This window comes from Bison bison, unplaced genomic scaffold (assembly GCF_000754665.1).
Source record: "Bison bison bison isolate TAMUID 2011002044 unplaced genomic scaffold, Bison_UMD1.0 scf7180017864141, whole genome shotgun sequence".
Lineage (NCBI taxonomy): Eukaryota > Metazoa > Chordata > Mammalia > Artiodactyla > Bovidae > Bison > Bison bison.
The window spans coordinates 1,679,373-1,701,829 of NW_011494713.1; the positions used below are offsets into that span (position 1 = coordinate 1,679,373).

Consider the following 22,457-nt stretch of genomic DNA (forward strand, 5'->3'; position numbering starts at 1 on the left):
TTTCTTCCTAAGACTGGAGAGCATAGCGCTAGGGAGATGAGGATGGGCACAATAGGGAGATGAGGATGGGCGCACTAGGAAGGTGAGGATGGGCACACTAGGGAGGTGAGGATGGGCACACTAGGGAGGTGAGAATGGGCACAATAGGGAGATGAGGATGGGCGCACTAGGGAGGTGAGGATGGGCACACTAGGGAGGTGAGGATGGGCGCACTAGGAAGGTGAGGATGGGCACACTAGGGAGGTGAGGATGGGCACACTAGGCAAGTGAGGATGGGCACACTAGGCAAGTGAGGATGGGCACACCAGGGAGATGAGGATGGGCACACTGTCATCATGTTCTTGCCCCTCCCCCGGGAGGGGACAGCACTGAGCTCCTCCCTGTGTGAGGTGAGGGGCCCTGAGGCCACGCCCAGACATATTCCTCTTCACAATCACCTTTATGTAAGTATTAGAACCTGACATTTTACAGAGAAGGAAAGCTAGATTCAGAGGTGGTAAGAAAATTGCTCAAAGCCACAGAGGTTACGAAAGACACAACTCTTAGGCGAATCAGAGCCTAGTCGCAAACCCTTCCCACCGTGGCAAAGTTTCCCTTTGAATAACAGGGAGAGTGGGATAACCATGATTAAAATTCCAAGCTCAAACACCAGATCTGAGTGAGTCATGTGGATTAACACAAGAGACAGGAGTTTATTTCACTGAAAGTAAAAAGGAAAATGTTTGAGGTTCTATCTACTCCGATTAGTTTTTCTGTTCAAGGCTTCTACAAAAAAGAGAACATTCAAAGGAGCGCTTACTTCTTTATTGCCTGCAACTTCCGCATATCTTCAGCTGAATAGGGTTCCTTCCTTTCATGAGTAGGTCCTGCCTAATAGCAGGATAGGGACATCCCTGGGAATTAGAAGCCAAGAGAGACAACCACAAAGAGAAGCAGGAGACAGTAATGAAAGCCCAAGTGTTTCTCCGTCTTTTATCATTTTATGGGTAGTTGAAGTGTTTTCTATTATTGGGAAAAAGGGCTGTGTTTCATCACCATCCAGTAGGTAGCCCAGCATTTTCTGTTTCTCAAACCTCCAGAGAGACCTGACAAATTGTTCAAAATCCTAGAATTCCAGTACAACAGGATGTTAAGCAAGACTCTTCCTGCCTTAGTAACCGAAACCAAAGTGAGCACCAAAGGTGGAATTCACAAAAGCAAGGACTGAATCCTCGTCCTTTGAAATATCTGATTCATGAAGAGATTTTAAGAGGTCCCAGAGAGGAGAGAAAAAGGAAGGACTTATAAAGAAGTTTCTTTGGGGACCAGTGTCACCATCACCACCACCCCACCATGGGGCTTCCACAGCTGCACTTGAGAACATGACCTGTGTTCTCTGGAGGTGAAAGGTGCAAGGACCAGTGGCTGACTCTGCCAGGGATGGCTCAGGCCAAGTGTGGTGGTGGGATGCAGCTGACATCTGGGTTCCACCTGTGCACCCAGAATTGTCAGGACAAGGGATCATGAGGGTTCCCCTGGACCAGATGGAAGCAGCACAGAAGGAAGTCTGTGAAGGAGTCTAGAGGGCCAGAGGGAGCCCCCAAAGTACAAAGCTGCATTCCTGGGTATGAAGGAGGAGCTACTTTCAGCAGCCAGAACACGGATGCATTTATGTCATGGGAGCTTCAGGAGAGTGGGCTGCAGAGAGAGGAATCCCAAAGTTCTCCAGGAAAGATGAGCTGTGAATCGACACTGAACACACCCAGGTCCCAAGAGCACAGAGCCACTGGCCAGTACACTTCCCTGCCCTTCATCCCCATGCCCATCCCCTCCACCCAGGCAGCACAAAAGCTTAAATCTCATTAGCTAGCTCTAGCCCCCACCCCCATGCTGCCAGCCTGCGAAGAGAGGGGAGAGGAGACTGACCCTTAAATCAAGTCCAGAGTTGATTTCTAACTCAGAAGCGACATCCTGTTTCGCAGTTGAGATTCCATCTGTAACCTCAAGTGACCCAAGGATTGTCTGTTACTCAACAATGAGCAGAAAAATCTTGCTTGGGTCAGAATTCCATCCCAGACAAGTGACTCTCACCCTTGGCTGCACACTGGGATCACTGGGGAATCTCAAAAACGAAAAATGCCAAAGCCCAAGCCTCACCTTGGAACCACAGAATCAGAATTGCTAGAGATGAGCCCCAGAAATGTGTCTTAAAAAATAAAATAAGATTAAAAAACAATTAAAACTCAACCATTAATGTGTAACAAAGAGCAGGATGCTACTGTTCTAGTAGACCAAGAAGTGACTAAATAGTAAAGGGACAATGGAAAACCAAGAGGAAAGGAAATAAATTTGACTGTCACCAGCTGTGCTCTTCCATGTGCTAGAAAGATAAAAATCACTGTTCTTCAGATGCATTTTGAAGCAGAAAGTTCCTTGTTGTACTTTAAATATAATTCAAAACTGACCAGCTGCTGCTGCTGCTGCTAAGTCGCTTCAGTCGTGTCCGACTCTGTGCGATCCCATAGATGGCAGCCCACCAGGCTTCCCCGTCCCTGGGATTCTCCAGGCAAGAACACTGGAGTGGGTTGCCATTTCCTTCTCCAAACTGACCAGAGCTGAGTTCAATTCCAAGCATGGGATCAGAAATAATCAATGTAGTGTTTAGAAAGTCTTGACTCCCTTTCTCAGTTGCAAGTCAAGTTGCCAGTGATGATCTGGACTGGTACCTGGGCCCTGCTGACATCTAAAGACCTGATAACACCTGTCCCTCCTTACAACACCCTGGCTGGGGCTAGTGTCTGGTGTCAGACTCTGCAAGGTTCCAGCACTCTGGAGAAACACATGGGGATCTTTACTGCCAGTCTCACATCCTCACACCTGTAGATGGCACCCTCTTGGCCTGGCTGATGCTGGCTTGAGGTCTCTCTGCTCCAAGTGGAGCATCTGCCACAACATCCCATGTTTCCACTCCATGCGGTGTGAAAGGCAACTGGGACTGTCACTAAGTTCAGTCATCCTCTTCCATGCTCACCCATTTTTATATTATTAGGTGCTTTTTATTTATCTGTTTTTATTCCTGTTTTAATTTCTGTCAACATGCTTCCTTCTCTATCTCCAAATAGAGAGTGAATTCTTAAACAAGGCGACCATTTCATGGAAATCAGAGTTCTGAGCTGAATGAGGAACACATGCGACCAAAGATGGAAGAGCTGCTGTTTTGTTTTTTTGTTGTTGTTTGTTTGTTTTGTTTTTTGTTTTATTTTATTTTATTTTTAAACTTTACATAATTGTATTAGTTTTGCCAAATATCAAAATGAATCCTCCACAGGTATACATGTGTTCCCCATCCTGAACCCTCCTCCCTCCCCAAGAGCTGCTGTTTTAATCCTTCTGGATTCATACAGTGATGCAACTGACTTCACAGAAATCCCAGACTGCCTGGTTCCTGGTAAGTCCAGAAACTCGCAGTGTGAAAAAAAGGATCTCATCAAAACAACCAGGGGGAAAAGTAGCTATAACTTCGTATCATGGAGATTTGGGAGAGCTGAACTTCTTGATCAACTACTGTATGATGACAACAGAAATACTGAAGGACCATAAACTCAAACATGACCTTAAGGTAGAATGTATATTTAGACCTGCTGCCGCTCCTGCTGCGTCGCTTTAGTCGTGTCCGACTCTGTGCGACCCCATAGACGGCAGCCCACCAGGCTTCCCGTCCCTGGGATTCTCCAGGCAAGAACACTGGAGTGGGTTGCCATTTCCTTCTCCAATGCATGAAAGTGAAAAGTAAAAGTGAAGTCGCTCAGTCGTGCCCGACTCTAGCGACCCCATGGACTGCAGCCTACCAGGTTCCTCCGTCCATGGGATTTTCTAGGCAAAAGTACTGGAGTGGGGTGCCATCACCTTCTCCAACATTTAGACCAGCAAGGTCTAAATATATATAGTATTATATATACATATATATAATATTTCCCTTTGTAAATTTTTCTTTAATTTTCAGGGAAGTTAAGAGGGAAAGAAAGCATTTCTAAGAAAAGCCATTATCTGTAGGCTAGGGCTACAAATTGCATAAATATCCACAAAGATTCTACCATACAAGCCAAGTGAGGTCAGTCTCTTAACTGGTCTCACTGGTTTATGGCCCATACGGGCCATTTATATCCACTATCACCCTAGGCCAAGTCTCTTTCATTTCCACTTTCATTTATTACTCCCTGATAGTGGGTCCTTGAGTAAATAATTAGAGTGAAATAAAAATCAGTCTTTTCCAAAGCCATATTTATTTTAAAGATCTGATAAAAATAATAAATGAAAAGAAAGGGAAAGAACATCTTTAAAAAAATATGGCTTAATTTTTGTTGTAGATAAATAAATGATTATTTCCTTTTAAGGGAATACTTGAGAAACTTAGAGCTATACTTAGACCAGAGAACCACTCTTTCCAATCACTAGCTAAATTAAAACTAACAAAAGCCATCGATAAAAATGAGGCCACGTGGATAAGATGAGTTAAACTATACCAAATATTGGTACTGTACAGAAATGTTCAAAAGAAAGCAGATAAAAATCCTATCTAAAATAGAAGCTTCTGGTTTTACACTGACAGAACAGTGCTCATATCAAAGCATACAAACCACTTCTAAAACTTTTAAATGCCAGACCTTCAACCTGGAATCAAGTTCACCTCCAACAGTTTCAGAAGCCAGTTGTTGGCGAAATTCACATAAATCCTTAAGTTTAGATGAGAATAATGTACTAACGTGACGTCAGTTTCTTAGTTTTGACAAAAGTAAGCAATGCAAGATGTTAGCAACAGGGAAATCAGGTGAGGGGTAGCTGTGAACTCTCGGTACCATCTCTGTAACTTTTCTGTAGATTTAAAATTATTCACAAATAAAATGTTCATTTAAAAACATACAAAAAACTGTTGTCCCAGAAGCAAAGATTCTGGATTTAACTATAAAGCTGTTATTCCCACAAATATGCAGGAGGAAAATGAACACAGTAATCTAGCGATTTACTACAGCGAAGTAAATCTAGCGATTTACTACAGTAGCCAAGCAACTAAACTCTCAATTAAGAGGAAGATTTAATGAAACAGACAACAACTGCCAGGGTGTCTGGGTAAGGCATCCAAACATAGCTTGTTTTATGTGCTCCTGAAAGGCTGTTTGTAAATCAAACTTATATAATTCAAATCCCATTTTGAGCACGCTCAGGAAGCTGGTGCATTTAAAAAGCTGCTGAATAAACACCAGGATAACAGGAAGATGGACTGTGTAACGAGAATTATTGCACTCTCATTTGGTGAAAGTGGCTTGGCAGCTATCACCTTTGTCCACGGGGCTGTCCTGGAAGCCATACTAGTACCTGCTGCCCAATCAGCCCCTGCCCCACTGGCCTCCAAGTCTCTATTTTCCCTTCTCTCTGCAAGGCTGGCTTTGTGTGGCTTTGATTAATTCAGAGCTGTTATGGTGAGGAATTCTAATCATGAACAGGTCCCAGTAGCCAAACACATGGCTCAGCCTCCACAATGGTATCAGGTATTTGGGCAATACGATCAAGCAAATAAGAATACTTTCACTGAACAAGAGTGTCTGGAGAAAGTAAACGCATGATATTGTCCCTGCTGTTACTGGGGCTCCCACTGAAATTCTTCTGCTGACCATGGACTGGACTCCCAGCACCAGCCATCCTTTTCCCAATTCAAACCGTTAGTCAGATGGGAACTAGTACCACTCTTAGGAAAATAATTCAGGGTTCTATCAGCAGATGCCTTAACTCAGTCAGCCCAGGTAAGCAAAACATTCCACAATGTTGGTTTCTCTGCCACAGATGAAGGAGCAGGATTCTGAATCCCAACTGGTTAAAACATATCTCAAACAGCGCATGAGCCGACCAAATTCAGTTCACCTGCTCACAGATTTGCCTGTATTTTGTCACTGTGGGTACAAAATCTCATATAACACTTGAGAGAAAAATAATGTGTGTGTTCTCAGAATATTGTTCAAATTATTCATCCCTATCACCTCCATGGGAGGAGTATGAGGCCCTGCCCTTGGATTGGCCTTGGACCTATGACTTGCTTTGGCCAATGGCATATAAGTTGAAGAAACTCTGTGCCAATCCCAAAAGGAAGCGTTATAAAGCCTTGCATTATTATTTTTTTTTTTTTTTTTGCTGTCCTCTTGTACTTTGTACTTATCCTAAGAAGTAGATCTCCTGTGTAGCTTCTATTTCTGTACCCTGCACCCCAGAAAAAACACACATGCAACAAAATTTCCCTAGCTGATCTACAGGCCCATGAGCAAGATGAAATGTTTGCTTCAAGCCACTGGGTTTGGGAGTGGTTTATTGTATTCATGATGTTGTCAATAGTTGAGTAATACACACTAGTCCTCTCCAGATGCAAAAACATCAGGTACTCACCATCATCGATTCCAGGCCAGCCCATGAAGTGAGCAGAAATCTGTTTCTCATCCTTCCCATATTCATTCTTGGCTACTAACTTGTAGTCCCCATTGTTCATATGAGTGGGGTTATCCAGCTGGAGGCAGCCGTGGTACTCCGTATGATTGGTAACATGGATTTTAGTACAGATGTATTTGGACTCATTCAAAATTGCCCCGTTATAGAACCACTGAAGCGCTGGCTTGGGATTGCCTTTCACAGTGAATGGAATGCACCAGTGGTGGTCTGAGGTTGGAGATTCGAGAAATGTGATAGTTGGAGCAACTAAATTGAAAAAGAGAGAGTTAATAGCATCAGAAAGCTCAGAATTCTCCCCATCTCCAAATCTCTGTGTCATAGACAGGGGGGGTCTTACTCAACCATTGTTTGGTTTAAGAAAACGTATGACCCGCAACTCTGGAATCCATCAATATTTTGTATCATCATCAAGTTTGATTTAACTTTTACAGAGAGCTTCAGAAAGAATCCTTTCCCTGCTCTGCCTAAGATCCACGCATCATAGGCATCTTTACACCTATTCAGTGTGAGAATCAACTCCAAACAGATCCCAGTGATTTCTGACAGTGGAAAGGGCTCATTTGAAGTTGACTTTGGTTTCTAACACATATGCCTTGATATTATGGAGATTAATCACCAAAACATTGAGGACGACTATTCTTACAGGGCTTCGCTAAATAATACAATGACAAAAATGACTTTGGAAATCTTGCTTGAAGCCTGGATCTCACATAAATTTTCCAAAAGAAATAAAACTGGTCAATGCAAAGAATGTTACTCCTGATGTTGACTGATTATTATAAAGTCTGATAAATTAATATATTTTTCACTGTCAATAGTAAATGCTCTTTAAAAGCATCACTTTTCATTATAGTATAGTCCATTTTTGCTAGAATTTCAGATGCATCAAAGTTTTGATCCTTTAAATGTCTGAGGTCCTATCTAAACCTGAAAGACAAACTAGAGATTATTTTTAAATTAAATATAAAGCACTTTATTCTTAAGGGAAACAAACATTATCAGGTAGCATCTTTAAACAGAGTACTTATCCTAAGTGAAGACACTTAAAATCCCTCTTAAGTGGGATTCATGTGGTCCATTTTCATGTGGTCTGACTTTGATAAGTATAAAACTGAGGACAGGAAAAGACCTTTGAGACCTAATAGTATCATTTTTTCAGATGAAAAAACCCAAGTGCTATGAGGTTAAGTGACTTGGCCAAGGTTACTGAGTGAGGAAAATCTGGACCAGGCATCCAGAACTCCTAATGCCCTTCCCTTCATGCATCACTTCCTGGTTGTACATGTTCATCACACAAAGTGGGGAAATCATAGCCTGGCAACAAAGACATCTGAATGGGTCACTGCAAAGGATCTCTCAGTTTTTAATATTCCCTGTCACTTATTTCTCATTATCTAAACCTTGATAGACTAGACCAGCTCTCCAGACCAGGGAGTCTACATAGATATTAATCTAAACTGAAAAACATTTGAATTGGAGTGCCCTTATTTGTAGGTCTGTGTGACAAACACAAGGATCACAATAGGGGAGGGACAATACTTACCTTCCTCCCACCAGCCCAGGTCCCCATATGCCCAGGCCCCACTTCTTCCTGCCACCACACTCTAATGTGCTTTTTGTGAGGTGTTGATTTAAGGACATAAAGTTGGAAGCTTGGTTGTACATGTTTGGGGATGACACTGACTTCAAGATTGGTCAAAATCATGAGAAATTATCAGTCCCAGACCTTCTGGGCATCGGGGTAGTATTGACACCGGCAAAAGGTTGGTGATTTCAATCATTCACTCCAACAGTCACATAAGGAATGTGTGTTATGAGTGAATGCTAATCAGTGTACCAACACCTGTGTCCACGTGTGTATAATGCACATTCATACTTGTGCACACTCGTGTTTTTCTCAGCCAAATCCTAATTCAGAGTAAAACCTCATTAATTTATACCATGGCAGCTCAGAATTTGCAATGATGTGAAGAGTATGTATTTTTTTACTGAATATGTACATCATTCACATTGAATGAAACAATCTGGAATATTAAGATATACATTGCATTGTTTACAATACTGGAAAACAATGTACATATACTAAAGAAACATTAATATCCTTTATCTTCAGAAGACAGAAACTTAAAGCAATTATAATAATAGAAGTTTTTTGCAGGTAATAATAATTTTCAGCCATTTTAGTAGTATTCCTTCCACTTCCCACAGAAGCTTGATGTCAAACTAATGAGGTTTATTTTTTGTATCAACAATATATTGAATATGAATAGCCAGCCCAATACTTTAGGTATCACAACTTTAAAGGTTCATATTGCTTTTAGAGAGAACAAAATTTAGAAACTAGTTTATCAAAATTTAAACTACAAGTTATTAACAAAAGGAAGATAACCAGCTCAAAATATGTTCTATCAAGAAAAGACAAGATAAGGCACAAAAGGATAAGTTTAAGATCGAAAAAGAAGCTTAAAGACAACACATGAACAAGAGAGATTAGCAGAAATAGAAGGATGGAAGGAGCTGGTAGCATTTGTTAATTAAGGACGCAGAAAACACTGCATATACTTTTTTAACGCACAAAGCAGCAGAGGTCCCCAACCACAAATGCGGTTGTGTCCACGATCTTTTCTATTAAAAACACACGTTGATCTGATTACGTACAATGTACAGTGAGGTTGACAGAATCTTGATCTTCTCCTACAAGATTTTCTGCCACACAAGAGATTTGCTTTCCACTGTCATCAGATGAAATGTTAGTTATCCTTAAGGAGCCCTGTGTGTGGCTTGTTTCATTCTACAAATGAATTAACAGACAAAAATAATCTTGATTAGAACTGAACCCAATAGTGAGAAGATTTGGCATTTCTTCCCCTAACTAGAGAAAATCATCTGTAACATTAGAAAAAAAATTCCAGTCTAATCAAGCTCAATAAAAGGGGCAACTCAGACGTTATTCTCTTATCTCCAGATTTTAATTATAAACGTGTGAAGCTGATTTAATCCTTGAATTCCTACTTACCTTCCTCGAAGGGAAAAAACCACAGTGAGAGTCACTCACCTTGCTCATGATGAAACAAAAAGCTTACTAGAGACCTACAGACTTCCAATCTATGAAGTATACGTAACTAAAATACAATCTGCCTTAGTCTTTGTTTAGTAAGAATAGACAGAAAGTAAATACACAACAGAACTCATTGTAAACCTCTCTCTGTGGCCCTATAAAATATTAAATGATCATCACTAGGTTAATACAATCTCAAGTTCTGAGATATTCTCATCTCTACAAACATACAAACACAAGACTCACCATATGCTTGGAAACCAGATTACCGACATCCCAGTACAAATTCGGAACTGGGTCACCTGCAACAGTACAAGATAATGTGATAGACTTTCCCTCCTCCACGGTAAGGTTAGGTGCAGCCAAATTTGCTGATGGCAAACCTGTGGAGCAAGGAAAGTAAAGGAAGACATATACACATAGTTAGGTGCATTATCAAAATAACAGCAACAAGTTGAAAACTCTCTCTGCTTTAAAAATCAATCATTATTTGTTTTCTGAGACTGACTTATGTTGATCTGAAAAAATGCCAAATTGATAAGCTTTACAGATTTGATGAGAGCCAAAAGATGTGCAAAGAGATTTGAAAACAAATTTTGCATGTGTCTCAAAAACACCATTGCAGAATAATCTTTTATTTAAAAAAAAAAACCCACTAGTTTGTAGAACTACATCTTCTGGTTCTTGTTCTGTTTTACAGTTATCAATCCAGTTGTTTGCACACAGTCATTGTATTTGTAGAACATCTTATTTTTCCCTCAGTTTTCTCTCTTTCATTTTTTTACAGTCAAGGACAAAAGGGTGGGAGGCATCTACAATTTTTGCTTAAACCCATTTTTTTCCATTAAATAACTCACAAATCTAACCCACTACCAGAACTAGATTTTTAAAGAGATAAACTATGATCTTGAAATATAAGTTTAAAAAGCAGACCAAGATTTTGAAACAGTCCAATTATGGAAGTTGGTTTCAAAGCATTTTTCAAAGATAATTAATAAATTTGAACCATACAGCATTAGAATGTTTCAAAGCTATATAAATCATAGTTAAATATTACAGGTATACTTGGTCACCTTATTTATGACATGATGAAAAAAATTGTATAGATCATTATCCCAGTGAAAAGCTCTTTTTTGGAAAAACCCTGAGAAAGTATTTGTTACCAGATGAAATTCTGATGCTTATAGACATTCTTTAATATTTCAAGACAGCTTCATTTTTGTACTTTTATATTTCCTAAGTCAGCTTTTCTTATTAATGGTATCACTTCATTAAACTATTATACCATTTGGGTGTTTATACTGCTCTTATTCATAGTATTTTTAACATGAAGGTGGGTCTCAGAATACGTCAGGTCTTGCCAGTCAAGCAAGCCCCTCGCTTGGTATCAGAAACTCACCGTAGGACTGCATTCATCCCAACAGCTCTGTCCCATGGAACTATAACACATCATTAAACTCAGGAGGACCCACAGGTCAGAAAAGGCAATTCATCTTCAACAGCCATGAAATTTCAATTAGCCTGCCCACCTAAGGGTTTCTGACCTGCCACCTTCACAATATTATGCACAAATCCTTCTCTTAAGACACAGTCCTTACTGACAACACTATTAGTATTTATTCCTGAAACCAGACTACAGCAAGATTTACATAGTATATGTCTCATGGTATTCCCACAATTGGTAGAGGACTTTCCAACAAGATCTGGCTTTCAGTGGCTGGTGTGACATCTTCAGAACCCTTCCTTCTTGTCAGCCTTTAATAGAGAGCAATGTTGTATCTTTCACAAGGTTCCAAACAGTCCCCTAATATCCTGAATTTATATCGAGCAATGAAACATATACAAGTGATCAAGAGGCAGTGCAGTTGACTGGAATGAACACTGGGTCAGGAGTCAGAAGCCCTAGACCCTAAACCTGGCCCATACTATGTGCAATCGGGTGAATCATTTCTCCTCTCTCAATGTGATTTATTCTATATTAAATACACTGTTCAATCAGAAGACCTAGCTAGGATTTTTCCAGCTCTAGAATTTGGTGACAACTTTCATGACAATTAAGCTTCCCAATGTAAGAGGCTTGTCACGGCAAGATATTAATATAAGGAATGGGTTTATTTTTTAAAAAATCTTGAAGCCAGTGGTATGATCTAGGTGACTTTTTCCAGATATGCATTTCTTTAAAAAAAAAAAAACATAGCCACATAGTTTGAAAAGTCTATAATTCTACAAAATGTGTTTAAAAAATATTCAAATTATCTCTCAGATCAGGAATAAGACAGTGATGCCCACTTTTGCCACTTTTATTCTACATAGAATTGGAAGTCCTAGCCACAGGAATCAGACAAAAATAAATAAATTGAAAAGGAAAAGTAAAACTGTCACTGTTTGAAGACAATATGATATTATACATAGAAAATCCTAAAGACACCACCAAAATAATACTAGAGCTCATCAATTAATTTAGTAAAGTTGCAGGATACAAAATTAATATACAGAAATCTACTGCATTTCCAGACATTAACAATAAACTATCTGAAGAAGAAACTAAGAAAAAAATCCATTTACAATTACATCAAAAAGAACAAAATACCTAAAAATAAATCTAAGAAGGTGAAATACCTGTACCTGGAAAACTTTAAGACACTGATGAAAGAAATTAAAAACAACACAAACAGGTGGAAAGATATATGGTGCTCATGAGTTTGAAGAATTAATATTGTTAAAATGACCATACTATCCAAGGTAATTTATAGATTCAGTGCAATTACTATCAAAATACAAATGGCAATTTTCAAAAAACTTGTATGGAAACACAAAGGACCCCAAATAGCTAAAACTATCTTGAGAAAAAAGAACAAAGCTGGAAGTATCATGCTCCCTGATTTCAAACTATATGATAAAGTTACAACAATCAAGAGTATGATGTCTGTTTATCACTCATTCGTGTCTCTTTGTGACCCCATGGACTGTATAGCCCACCAGGCTTCTCTGTTCATGGAATTCTCCAGGCAAGAATATTAGAGTGGTTGCCATTCTCTTCTCCAGGGGATCTTCCCAACTCAGGGATCAAACCTGGGTCTCCTGTGTAGCAGGCAGATTCTTTACTATCTGAGCCACCAGGGAAGCCCAAAGAGTATGATACTGGCACAAAAACAGACACATTGATCAATGAAACTGAAGAGAGAACCTGGAAATGAATCTGTACTTACATGAACAGTTACTATTCTACAAAGGAAGCAAGAATATATAATGCAGTAAAGATAACCTCTCCAAAAAATGGTATGAGGAAAACTGAACAGCTACAGTCAAAAGAATCAAAGCTAGACTACTTACTTATACCATGAACAAAAAGAAATTCAAAATGAATTAAAGATTTAAATGTAGGACCTAAAACCATAAACCTCCAGAAGAAAACACAGGCAGTATATACTCTTTGATACTGGTCTTAGAAATTTTTTTTTAAATAAAGGGGGAAAAAGAAAAATAAATGTAACTTTGCTGTTGTTGCTATTTAGTTGGTAAGTCATGCCTGATTCTTAGCAACCCCATGGGCTGTAGCCTGCCAGGATCCTCACTCTATGAGATTTCCCAGGCAAGAATACTGGAGTGGGTTGCCAGTTCCTTCTCCAGGGGATCTTCTCGACCCAGGGATCAAACGCATGTCTTCTGCATTGGAAGGTGGATTCTTTACCACTGAGCCACCAGAAAAGCTCAAATTTAACTACAACAAAGTAAAAAAGATTTTTCAAAGCAAAGGAAACTATCAACAAAATCAAAAGTTTCCCTTTGAACAGATAAATATTTGCAAACTATATATCTGATAAAGGATTAATATCTAAAGTATACAAAGAACTCATGTAACTCAACATAAAAAAGGACCATTTAAAAAATGGGCAGAGGATCTAAATAGACGTTTTTCCAAAGAACTACAGATGTCCAACGGGCACATGAAAAGTGGTTCAACATCACTAATCAACAGGGTATAAATCAAAACCACAATGAGATAACACCTCACATTATTCAGAACAGCTACTACCAAAAAGACAACAAATGACAGATGTTGGCAAAGAATGGAGAAAAGGGAATTCTCATGCACTATTGGTGGAAATTTAAATTGGTGCAGCCATCATAGAAAACTGTGTGGAGATTCCTTGAAATTTTTAAAAAATAGAACTATCATATAATCCAGCAATTTCACTTCTGGGTAATTAATCCAAAGAAAACAAAAACACTAATCATAAAACATGTCTGCACTCTTATGTCCATTTCAGCATTGTTTTTACAATAGCCAACCTAAGTGTTCATCAGTGGATGAAGATTAAGATGTGCTATACAAATACAATGGGATGCTACCCATATAAAGAATGAAATCTTGCCATTTGTGACAACATGGATGGACTTAGTATTATGCTAAGTGAAATAAATCAGACATAGAAACACAAATACTGTACAATGTCACTTATAGGTGGAATCTAAAAACCAAAGCAAATTAAACAAACATAAAATAGGATATAGGAAACAATCAGATAGTGGCCAGTGGAGAATGGGGTAGGAGAGGAAAGAAATAGGTGAGGGAAATTAAGAGGTATAAATTTCCAGTTGCAAAGTACCAACAGGTTTGAAATGTACAAAAAGGACAGTGTAGGCAATATAGTCAATAATTATGTAATATCTTTGTGTGGTAACATATTATAACTAAGGCTGAGCATGGTGATCATTTGAAATGTATAGAATATTGAATCACTATGCTGTGTATCTGAAACTTAATAGAGTATTGTAGGCTATTTATACCTGAAAAACACACCAAAAAAGCAAACTTATAGAAAAAAATATCAGATTTGTGGTTACTAGGTGCTGGGGGTAGGTGGAAGGAGGGGAGATTGAATAAAGTAGTCAAACGGTACAGATTTGCAGTTACAAGTAACTACTAGAGATATAATTTACAACACAAGGAAAAACTGTTTCCATTTCTTCAATTTTGTATCTATATGAGATAATGGATTTTCACTAAACTTACTGTTAAAATCATTTCATTATGTATTTAAATCAAATTGTGCTGTACACCTTAAACTTATACAGTGCTGTCTGTCAATCATATCTTAATAAAACTGAGGGAAAACATAACAACTACACACACAGGGGGGAAAAAGAAAATATTCAAACTACCATGTGAAAAATAGTACCCATGTGGCACTATTTCCTGCTCCCCAGAAGCACTCATTTCATCTCTTTTAACTTCCTTTTGGGTATTGATCTCTGTATCACTAAATACTGTGCTTATATTGCTGCTTCCCGGTTTTTCTGTTTTAACATAATCTACTGGCCTCTCACCATGGAAGATGAGAACTCGGCTCATGTTCATACAGAAAGGCAGCTCTCCTACATGCCCGTACTACATTCACATCACTCTGTGTTCATATCTTACCATATGCTATGAAGTTTTGTTGTCTGAATGTAAACATGAAGTTTACTATAAGTTTATAAACCTTACTGATAGCTGAAACACTGTAATAGTTATATTTTATCAAATTTAAGATTGCATTAACTATAGGATGCAGTACTGTGATAAGAACCACTAAGAAAGGGAAAAAAACTATGTCAATTCAACTATGATGTAATGCCTTCTCACCACTTAGATTTGCATTTAGTGGTTAGACTTACTGGGTAACCCATCTGTTTTAAACCTTTCTTTCCTGTATCCTGTCTTTTTTTATCTGCTCTATTTATGGGGAAATTTCCTCAGATTTACCTTGCAAGCTTTCTTTTGATATTTTCATTTCTGTCATACTTTTAGTTTCCAAGGCTTGTTGTTGTTCCTGAATGGTCTGCTATTATTAACACTCTTGTGTTTATTTCATGGAAGCAAGATCTCTTCTAATCCCTAATATCTATGAGACATTAATGATAATTTCTTATCAATTTTTCTTCTGTCTGAATCAACTTTGTTTCTTGCAACTTTTTCTTTCTTTGGATGTTTTGTATTTGTCTTTAATATAAGCTTTTCTCAAACAGTTTGTGATCTTTGGCTGTTCTTTAATCTTTAAGAATGGGGCACTAGAATCATTACATATTATTAACTGCCAGTATCATTGCAGAGTTTCACTATTATCGGCCTCTTTAATGGATACCACCTGGTGTCAATATCCTTAAATCCTTCTCTGGATGGTATTATAGGTCAGATTATGCAGATAATTCTCTTCCAGTGTCCTGTTCAGAAGGGGAAGAAAACTAGAAATACAGGTTTCTCTGGCTTCCCTGGTAGTTCTACGGGTAAAGAATCCACCTGCAATGAAGGAGATCCCAGTTTGATTCCTGGGGCGGGAAGATCCCCTGGAGAACGGATAGGCTATCCAAAACTCCAGTATTCTTGGGCTTCCCTGGTGGCTCAGACAGTAAATAATCTGCCCAAAATGCGGGAGACCTGTATTCCATCCCTGGGTTGGGAAGATCCTCTGGAGGAGGAGATGGTAACATACTCCAGTACATTGCCTGGAGAATCCGCATGGACAGAGGAACCTGGGTTCGCAAAGAGCCGGACATGACTGAGCGACTAAGCACTGGTTATTTAAAAACAGAACTTTCCTATGAAACCTTTTGAAAGCCGAAATGACATAAAGCAAAGAAGCAGTAACCTTAGCACACCTGCTAACAAATGCACAGAATAAATCAAGATAAAGCATAGATTCTCACAGACACAGCTCAAAACTATGGTGGCTTGATGAGATGCTGAGTGTAGTTCCCAGGAAGGAGCTTGGTGGTGCCACTCCCACTGCTCAGGGTGCCCCCTGCCTCTTAACAGCTCCATGCAAAACAAATGCTGAATGCCATTTTTGCTCCTCACCTTGTTTTGTACAAGCAAAAATCCTCTTCAGATTTCTTTCAGAAGAGCAAAGTGGTATAAAGCAAACAGTTGTATGTAAACCCATCATTCTATGACTCTCACAGCCTCAACTCTACTTGGAGTTCCTCATGATCTTTGTTTTATCCTCTTTAGAAAATAAACTTCTAGTTCATATACACCTGGGATGTACGGGGCAAAAATCTTTCAACCACTCTCCTGTACACTGAACTCTCACTTCCTGAGCCTGGTAGAAGTTCTGCAATATAAACCAAGCTCTCCTCTTGACTTTCCCCATTGCTAACTTGGTAACCAGTATTTTCAGCCTCAGTCAGTCACTACTTATCCATCTACTTCCCAGTTTGCAACTGCAAAACCACAAATGTTTGTTGACTTCTCTCCCATTTTCTTGTATTTATAGATTAATCTGCTGAGTCTGGAAAAACCAAAGAGCCAGGGCTTGCCGTGGTGCTTGTTCTTGAGGTCTGAGCTCCTCACTAGCTGGCTCCATCAACAGACACCTTTCCTGGAACCTCAAACATAAAACAGTGGTGTGAATCTCCTACATTTTACAAATGTATCTAACAGTGTGGAAATTTCAAGCACAAAAGAGGTTAAAATAGAGATTCTCAGCAGAGAATGCTATGCCATAATCTTAATTTCCCCTGTAAAATCTACCATGTTTTTTTTTTTCCTTCAAGCCTAAATTTACATGATTAACAGTTCTAAAAATGTTTGCTTAATTACAGTACTAGCTGTAATGTTTATTGTGCATTCACTGTACTAGGAAGTCTTATCTAGTACTTTATATTTTTGTTAATTTAATTCTTACAACCAAACTTGAAGTATTTGTTCTCATTCAACTAATAAAGAATGTGAGTTTTGGAAAAGTCAAATACCTCTTCCAAAGTTGCCTAAGTACCCGGGATTTGAACTCAAAGATGAAGGTGTTCACCATATAACACACTATCTTCCCAGACTGCATATATCCATTTTAGCACAGACTATAAATACCAATACATATCCATAATCTGGAAATTTGGTTCATTTAAAAAATACTTATGCATCTATTTATGAGGGAAGAGTGAATCTCCTTTATTTACAGAGAAATTGTATCACCCTGTCATAGCAGTTTCCAAAGGAATCTGTGAAAAATTGGCCAAGTCTAGATCTTTTAAATGTAAAGTCTTCCACAAATGAGTAAGCATCTGACTCACGTTAATTCTACAGCATTAATATGCTGGCCAAAGACTCAATAATGGAAAAAACAATCTGTACTTGAAATATCACTTGAGGTTTAATTAGCACAATAAAAATGAATTGGGAAGCATGAATAGCCAAGGCAGGATAAACCATTTGCCAGGCACTACTTCCTGGCTTAATAAGATTTGAAATCAGCACAAGTACAGAGCAAAGCTCAGCAATGCCTCCAAGAGCCTCCAGCACTACGGTAATGGGATCCTGATTTAAGTTTCAGGATCTTTACACTCTGAGAAACCTCACTAGAGATAAGAGATGACCAGCTGCCTGGACATAAGAGACACCTCTGAGGCCTAGAAGAGCCCAGTAAAGGAGGCAGCTCATCAATGTATTGGTTAAGGCCCTGACAAACAGATGTCAGTTAGAATCAAACTCACTCATTAGCTGTTTATTTATAATACTTGGTAAGCTTTCAGTTCTTCATGTAGAAATAGGGATACTGAAGACATCTACTTTCTAGAGCTTTTAGGATGGCTAATAAGATACTATGGAAAATATTCCAGATAATGTCTAGTGCATATAAAGCCCTTAATAAGTATTAGCTATTACTGTTATTACTGGAGAGGTGGCAAGAATACACAGAAAAACTATACAAAAAAGATCTTCACTACCCAGATAATCACGATAGTGTGATCACTCACCTACAGCCAGACATCCTGGAATGTGAAGTCAAGTGGGCCTTAGGAAGCATCACTATGAACAAAGCTAGTGGAGGTGATGGAATTCCAGTTGAGCTATTTCAAATCCTGAAAGATGATGCTGTGAAAGTGCTGTACTCAATATGCCAACAAATTTGGAAAACTCAGCAGTGGTCACAGGACTGGAAAAGGTCAATTTTCATTCCAATCCCAAAGAAAGGCAATGCCAAAGCATGCTCAAACTACCACACAATTGCACTCTGCTCACACACTGGCAAAATATTACTCAAAATTCTCCAAGCCAGGCTTCAACAGTATGTGAACCATGAACTTCCAGATGTTCAAGCTGGATTTAAAAAAGGCAGAGGAACCAGAGATCAAATTGCCAACATCTGTTGGATCATTGAAAAAGCAAGAGAGTTCCAGAAAAACATCTGCTTCTGCTTTATTGACTATGCCAAAGCCATTGACTGTGTGGATCACAACGAACTGGAAAATTCTGAAAGAGATGGGAATACCAGACCACCTGACCTATCTCCTGAGAAATCTGTATGCAGGTCAAGAAGCAACAGTTAGAACTGGATGTGGAACAACAGAATGGTTCCAAATAAGGAAAGGAGTACATCAAGGCTGTATACTGTCACCCTGCTTATTTAACTTATATGCAGAGTACATCATGAGAAATGCTGGACAGGATGAAGCACAAGCTGGAATTAAGATTGCCAAGAGAAATATCAATAAACTCAGATATGCAGATGACACCACCCTTATGGCAGAAAGTGAAGAAGAACAAAAGAGTCTCTTGATGAAAGTGAAAGAGGAAAGTGAAAGAGTTGGCTTAAAACTCAGCATTCAGAAAACTCAGATCACGGCATCTGGTCCCATCACATGAAAGCAAATAGATGTGGAAATAATGGAAACAGTGAGAGACTTTACCTTTTTGGGCTCCAAAATCACTGCAGATGGTGACTGTAGCCATGAAATTAAAAGATGCTTGCTCCTTGGAAGGAAAGTTACGACAAACCTAGACATCTTATCAAAAAGTAGAGACATTACTTTGCCAACAAAGGTCCATCTAGTCAAAGGTATGGTTTTTCAGTAGTCATGTATGGATGTGAGAGTTGGACTATAAAGAAAGCTGAGCACCAAAGAATTGATGTTTTTGAACTGTGGTGTTGGAGAAGACTCATGAGAGTCCCTTGGACTGCAAAGAGATCCCAACCAGTCCATCCTGAAGGAAATCAGTCCTGAATATTCACTGAAAAGACTGATATTGAAGCTGAAACTCCAATACTTTGGTCACCTGATGCAAAGAATTGACTCATTTGAAAAGGCCCTGATTCTGGGAAAGATTGAAGGCAGGAGGAGAAGGGGATGACACAGAATGGGATGGTTGGATGGTATCACTGACTCAATGGGCATGAGTTTGGGTAAACTCCAGGAGTTGATGATGGACAGGGAGGCCTGGCGTGCTGCAGTCCATGGGGTCGCAGAGTCAGACACAACTGAGCGGCTGAACTGAACTGATTTACTCTTATTGGGCTTCCCCAAAGGCTCAGTGGATAAGAAACCTGTCTGTAATGTGGAAAACATAGATGTGGGTTTGATTCCTGGGTCGGGAAGATCCCCGGGAGGAGAAAACAGCAATCCACTCCAGTATTTTCCAGAAAAATCTCATGAACAGAGAAGCCTGGGCTATAATCCGAAGAGTCACAGAGTCAGACAGGACTAAGCGACTAAGCAAGCAAGCAAGATTACTGTTATTACCAACATTAATATGAATATTTAGCTTTAATTGGTACATCTGAATTTAAACATGTGCATATCTTACATTTTGTCAAATTTCTTCAAATGAAAATAACAAAGCCATAGCATGATATCACAAAGAAATGAAATGTACTCAAACAATCATGGAAACTATAAGATCAATGGAAGTTAAATGGTTCTTTTAGAGTAGGATTTCTTAGCTTTTAATATACTAATGTGCATAGTGAACATCAGAGTTATAGAATTTTCTATAGTTTTTTACTTCTTTAATCTTGATGTTTTTTTTTTTTTCATACACAGAGCATCTCAAGAACTTAGATGTTGCACAGAATGTAGGGTGGGGAAACTATGGTGGGCTAGATGATACTCAAGCTAGTTCGGAGAAGGAAACGGCAACCCACTCCAGTATTCATGCCTGGAAAATCCCATGGACCGAGGAGCCTGGTGGGCTACAATCCATGGGGTCGCAAAGAGTCAGACACGACTGAGCGACTTCTGTGTTTTTAAAGCTCAAAGGGATATGGGTCACCGAAAAGGATATAAACCAGGGCAGAATTTCTTAAAGAAGTAACAGATTAGTTAGTTACAACATCAAGATAAATGGAATTGAAACAGAGATGCTACCAAGAGAGTTGGGCAGTACTGCTTAAATAATGCTCAAGAGTTTCTATTCTTAAATTGTTTCCTCTCGAGAGAAGATGAGCAGCCCTGGGCCCACTCAGCTCTGCCTTTTCTGTTCCCCACTTTGGTTGTGTGTTGTCACTTTCAGAATTGCACTTTTTTCACCTTGTCATAGTAGCTGCCAAAGTGCGTTTTTATAAACATGGGGTTCTAGAGCGCTGGCTTCCTGGGGCAGAGGAGAGAAAGAAATGTGTGTTGTACAAAATCAGTACGTTCATATGTTTAATAAAATAGTTCTATTATTGAAAAAAAAAAAGAATAAATAGTTGTACAAGCAAAAATCCAAGACCCATGTCTAAACCCTTGCTACTCAAAGTATAGTGTATGGAACAAGGTGTTTGTTATAATGTAGACTCTCAGATCCCAACTCATACCTGTTGGAAAGGAAGCAAGTTTTGCGGGGGAGCTGCATTGCATGGCAGGCAGGATTTAAGTTTCCTGACCAGGGATTGGACCCATGCCCCCTGCAATGGAAGCATGGAGTCCTCACCCCTGGACCACCAGGGAAGTCCCAAGAAGCATTTTTTTTTTTTTTTTAACAAGAACTGCTGGTGATTCACATGCACATTAAAGCAGCTTGGGAAGCACAGATCTAAAGAGAGTCAGCCTTTTCACTGAAGAGCTGATGATTTTCTGCTGAGGTCTGCTGGCTGGTATATCCTTCCCAGCCACATCCAGGTCAACAGCCATCGACACTGCTTCATATACTGGTGCACACTTCTTAAAAGTTGATGATATTGACTAGATCACTAATTCAAAGTATGTGCATTCTCAATTCCTAATAATTGAGGAAAACTAACTTCTAAACTTTTTGAAATATCAACTCGACTTTGCAATAAATGAGATGGGTCAAGTTTGGGTTTTAATTTCAATATCCATCTGCAGGTCTGGATTATGTTCTTTTCCACCTCATTTTAGTGAGCCTGAGCTCTGTTCATTTCTTATTAGATCATCACTCCCTGGGTATACAAATATTCAAGTAAATTATGATTTTTGTCTGCTTTCTGTCTTCTCTCCACTCACTTTCTATCTTCTTGGCGTATCTTCCTATTTTTGTGTCCCCTAAACATATATATATCACTGCCAGGAATGAAGCCAAAATGAGCCTGACCTATTTAGAAGTGGCTGCTTTACACCTGGTTGCAAAAATGACAGAAAATTAGCAAAGTGACTTTCCAAGCTCAAATGGGAAGCTGTGTTTCTAGGCTTGTGTGAGCTGTCATGACAGTGACAGCAACCACAAAACTTCTAAAAACAAAAATCTGAACAGCTGCTGACAGCTTAGAAAAAACAGCTTTATTTGCCTTCTAAGAAGATAAAGAAAAGCAATGGTCCACTGTGTGGCTTGCTGTATTTTAGTGGATAAAAACCAGTCTCTAATAAAAGGAAGGAAAGCAGTAAACTAGACTTTGTAAATGATGTTTTTCAGAAAAAAAAAAAATCAACCTAGCTAAGATGCTAGGGAAATAAAGTTGTTTACCAATCTAAATTATACGTGGAGTATTAATATAGCATTTCATCTTCTGTGAATGCTAACAAATATGAATTACTATCAACCTGTTTTCCTGGTTTAAAACAAAAAAAGGAGTATATACATATATGCTAAAGAAATATGCATATTATAAATTATAGTGGAAACAAAAGTAAACAAAAAACAAATCATTAACATCAGTTTACCTCAAGGAAACAGGCCTCTCTTCCTGGACACCTGTGACCCAACCTTTCACAACATAGATAATATTTT

The 22,457-nt window shown here is 39.0% G+C and overlaps 1 protein-coding gene across 3 annotated transcripts in view; it reads right to left on the reverse strand.

The window, feature by feature from the left end:
* NTRK2 (neurotrophic tyrosine kinase, receptor, type 2) overlaps nucleotides 1-22,457 on the reverse strand; it is a 406,992-nt gene that overhangs the window by 331,351 nt on the left and 53,184 nt on the right. For all 3 annotated transcript variants that reach the window (XM_010840046.1, XM_010840047.1, XM_010840048.1), the window contains exons 6-8: nucleotides 9,776-9,912; nucleotides 9,130-9,262; nucleotides 6,412-6,717 (exon numbers count right to left, since the gene is read on the reverse strand). In XM_010840046.1, coding sequence (XP_010838348.1) covers nucleotides 6,412-6,717; nucleotides 9,130-9,262; nucleotides 9,776-9,912 — 576 coding nt within the window. The remainder of the gene's footprint in view (nucleotides 1-6,411; nucleotides 6,718-9,129; nucleotides 9,263-9,775; nucleotides 9,913-22,457) is intronic.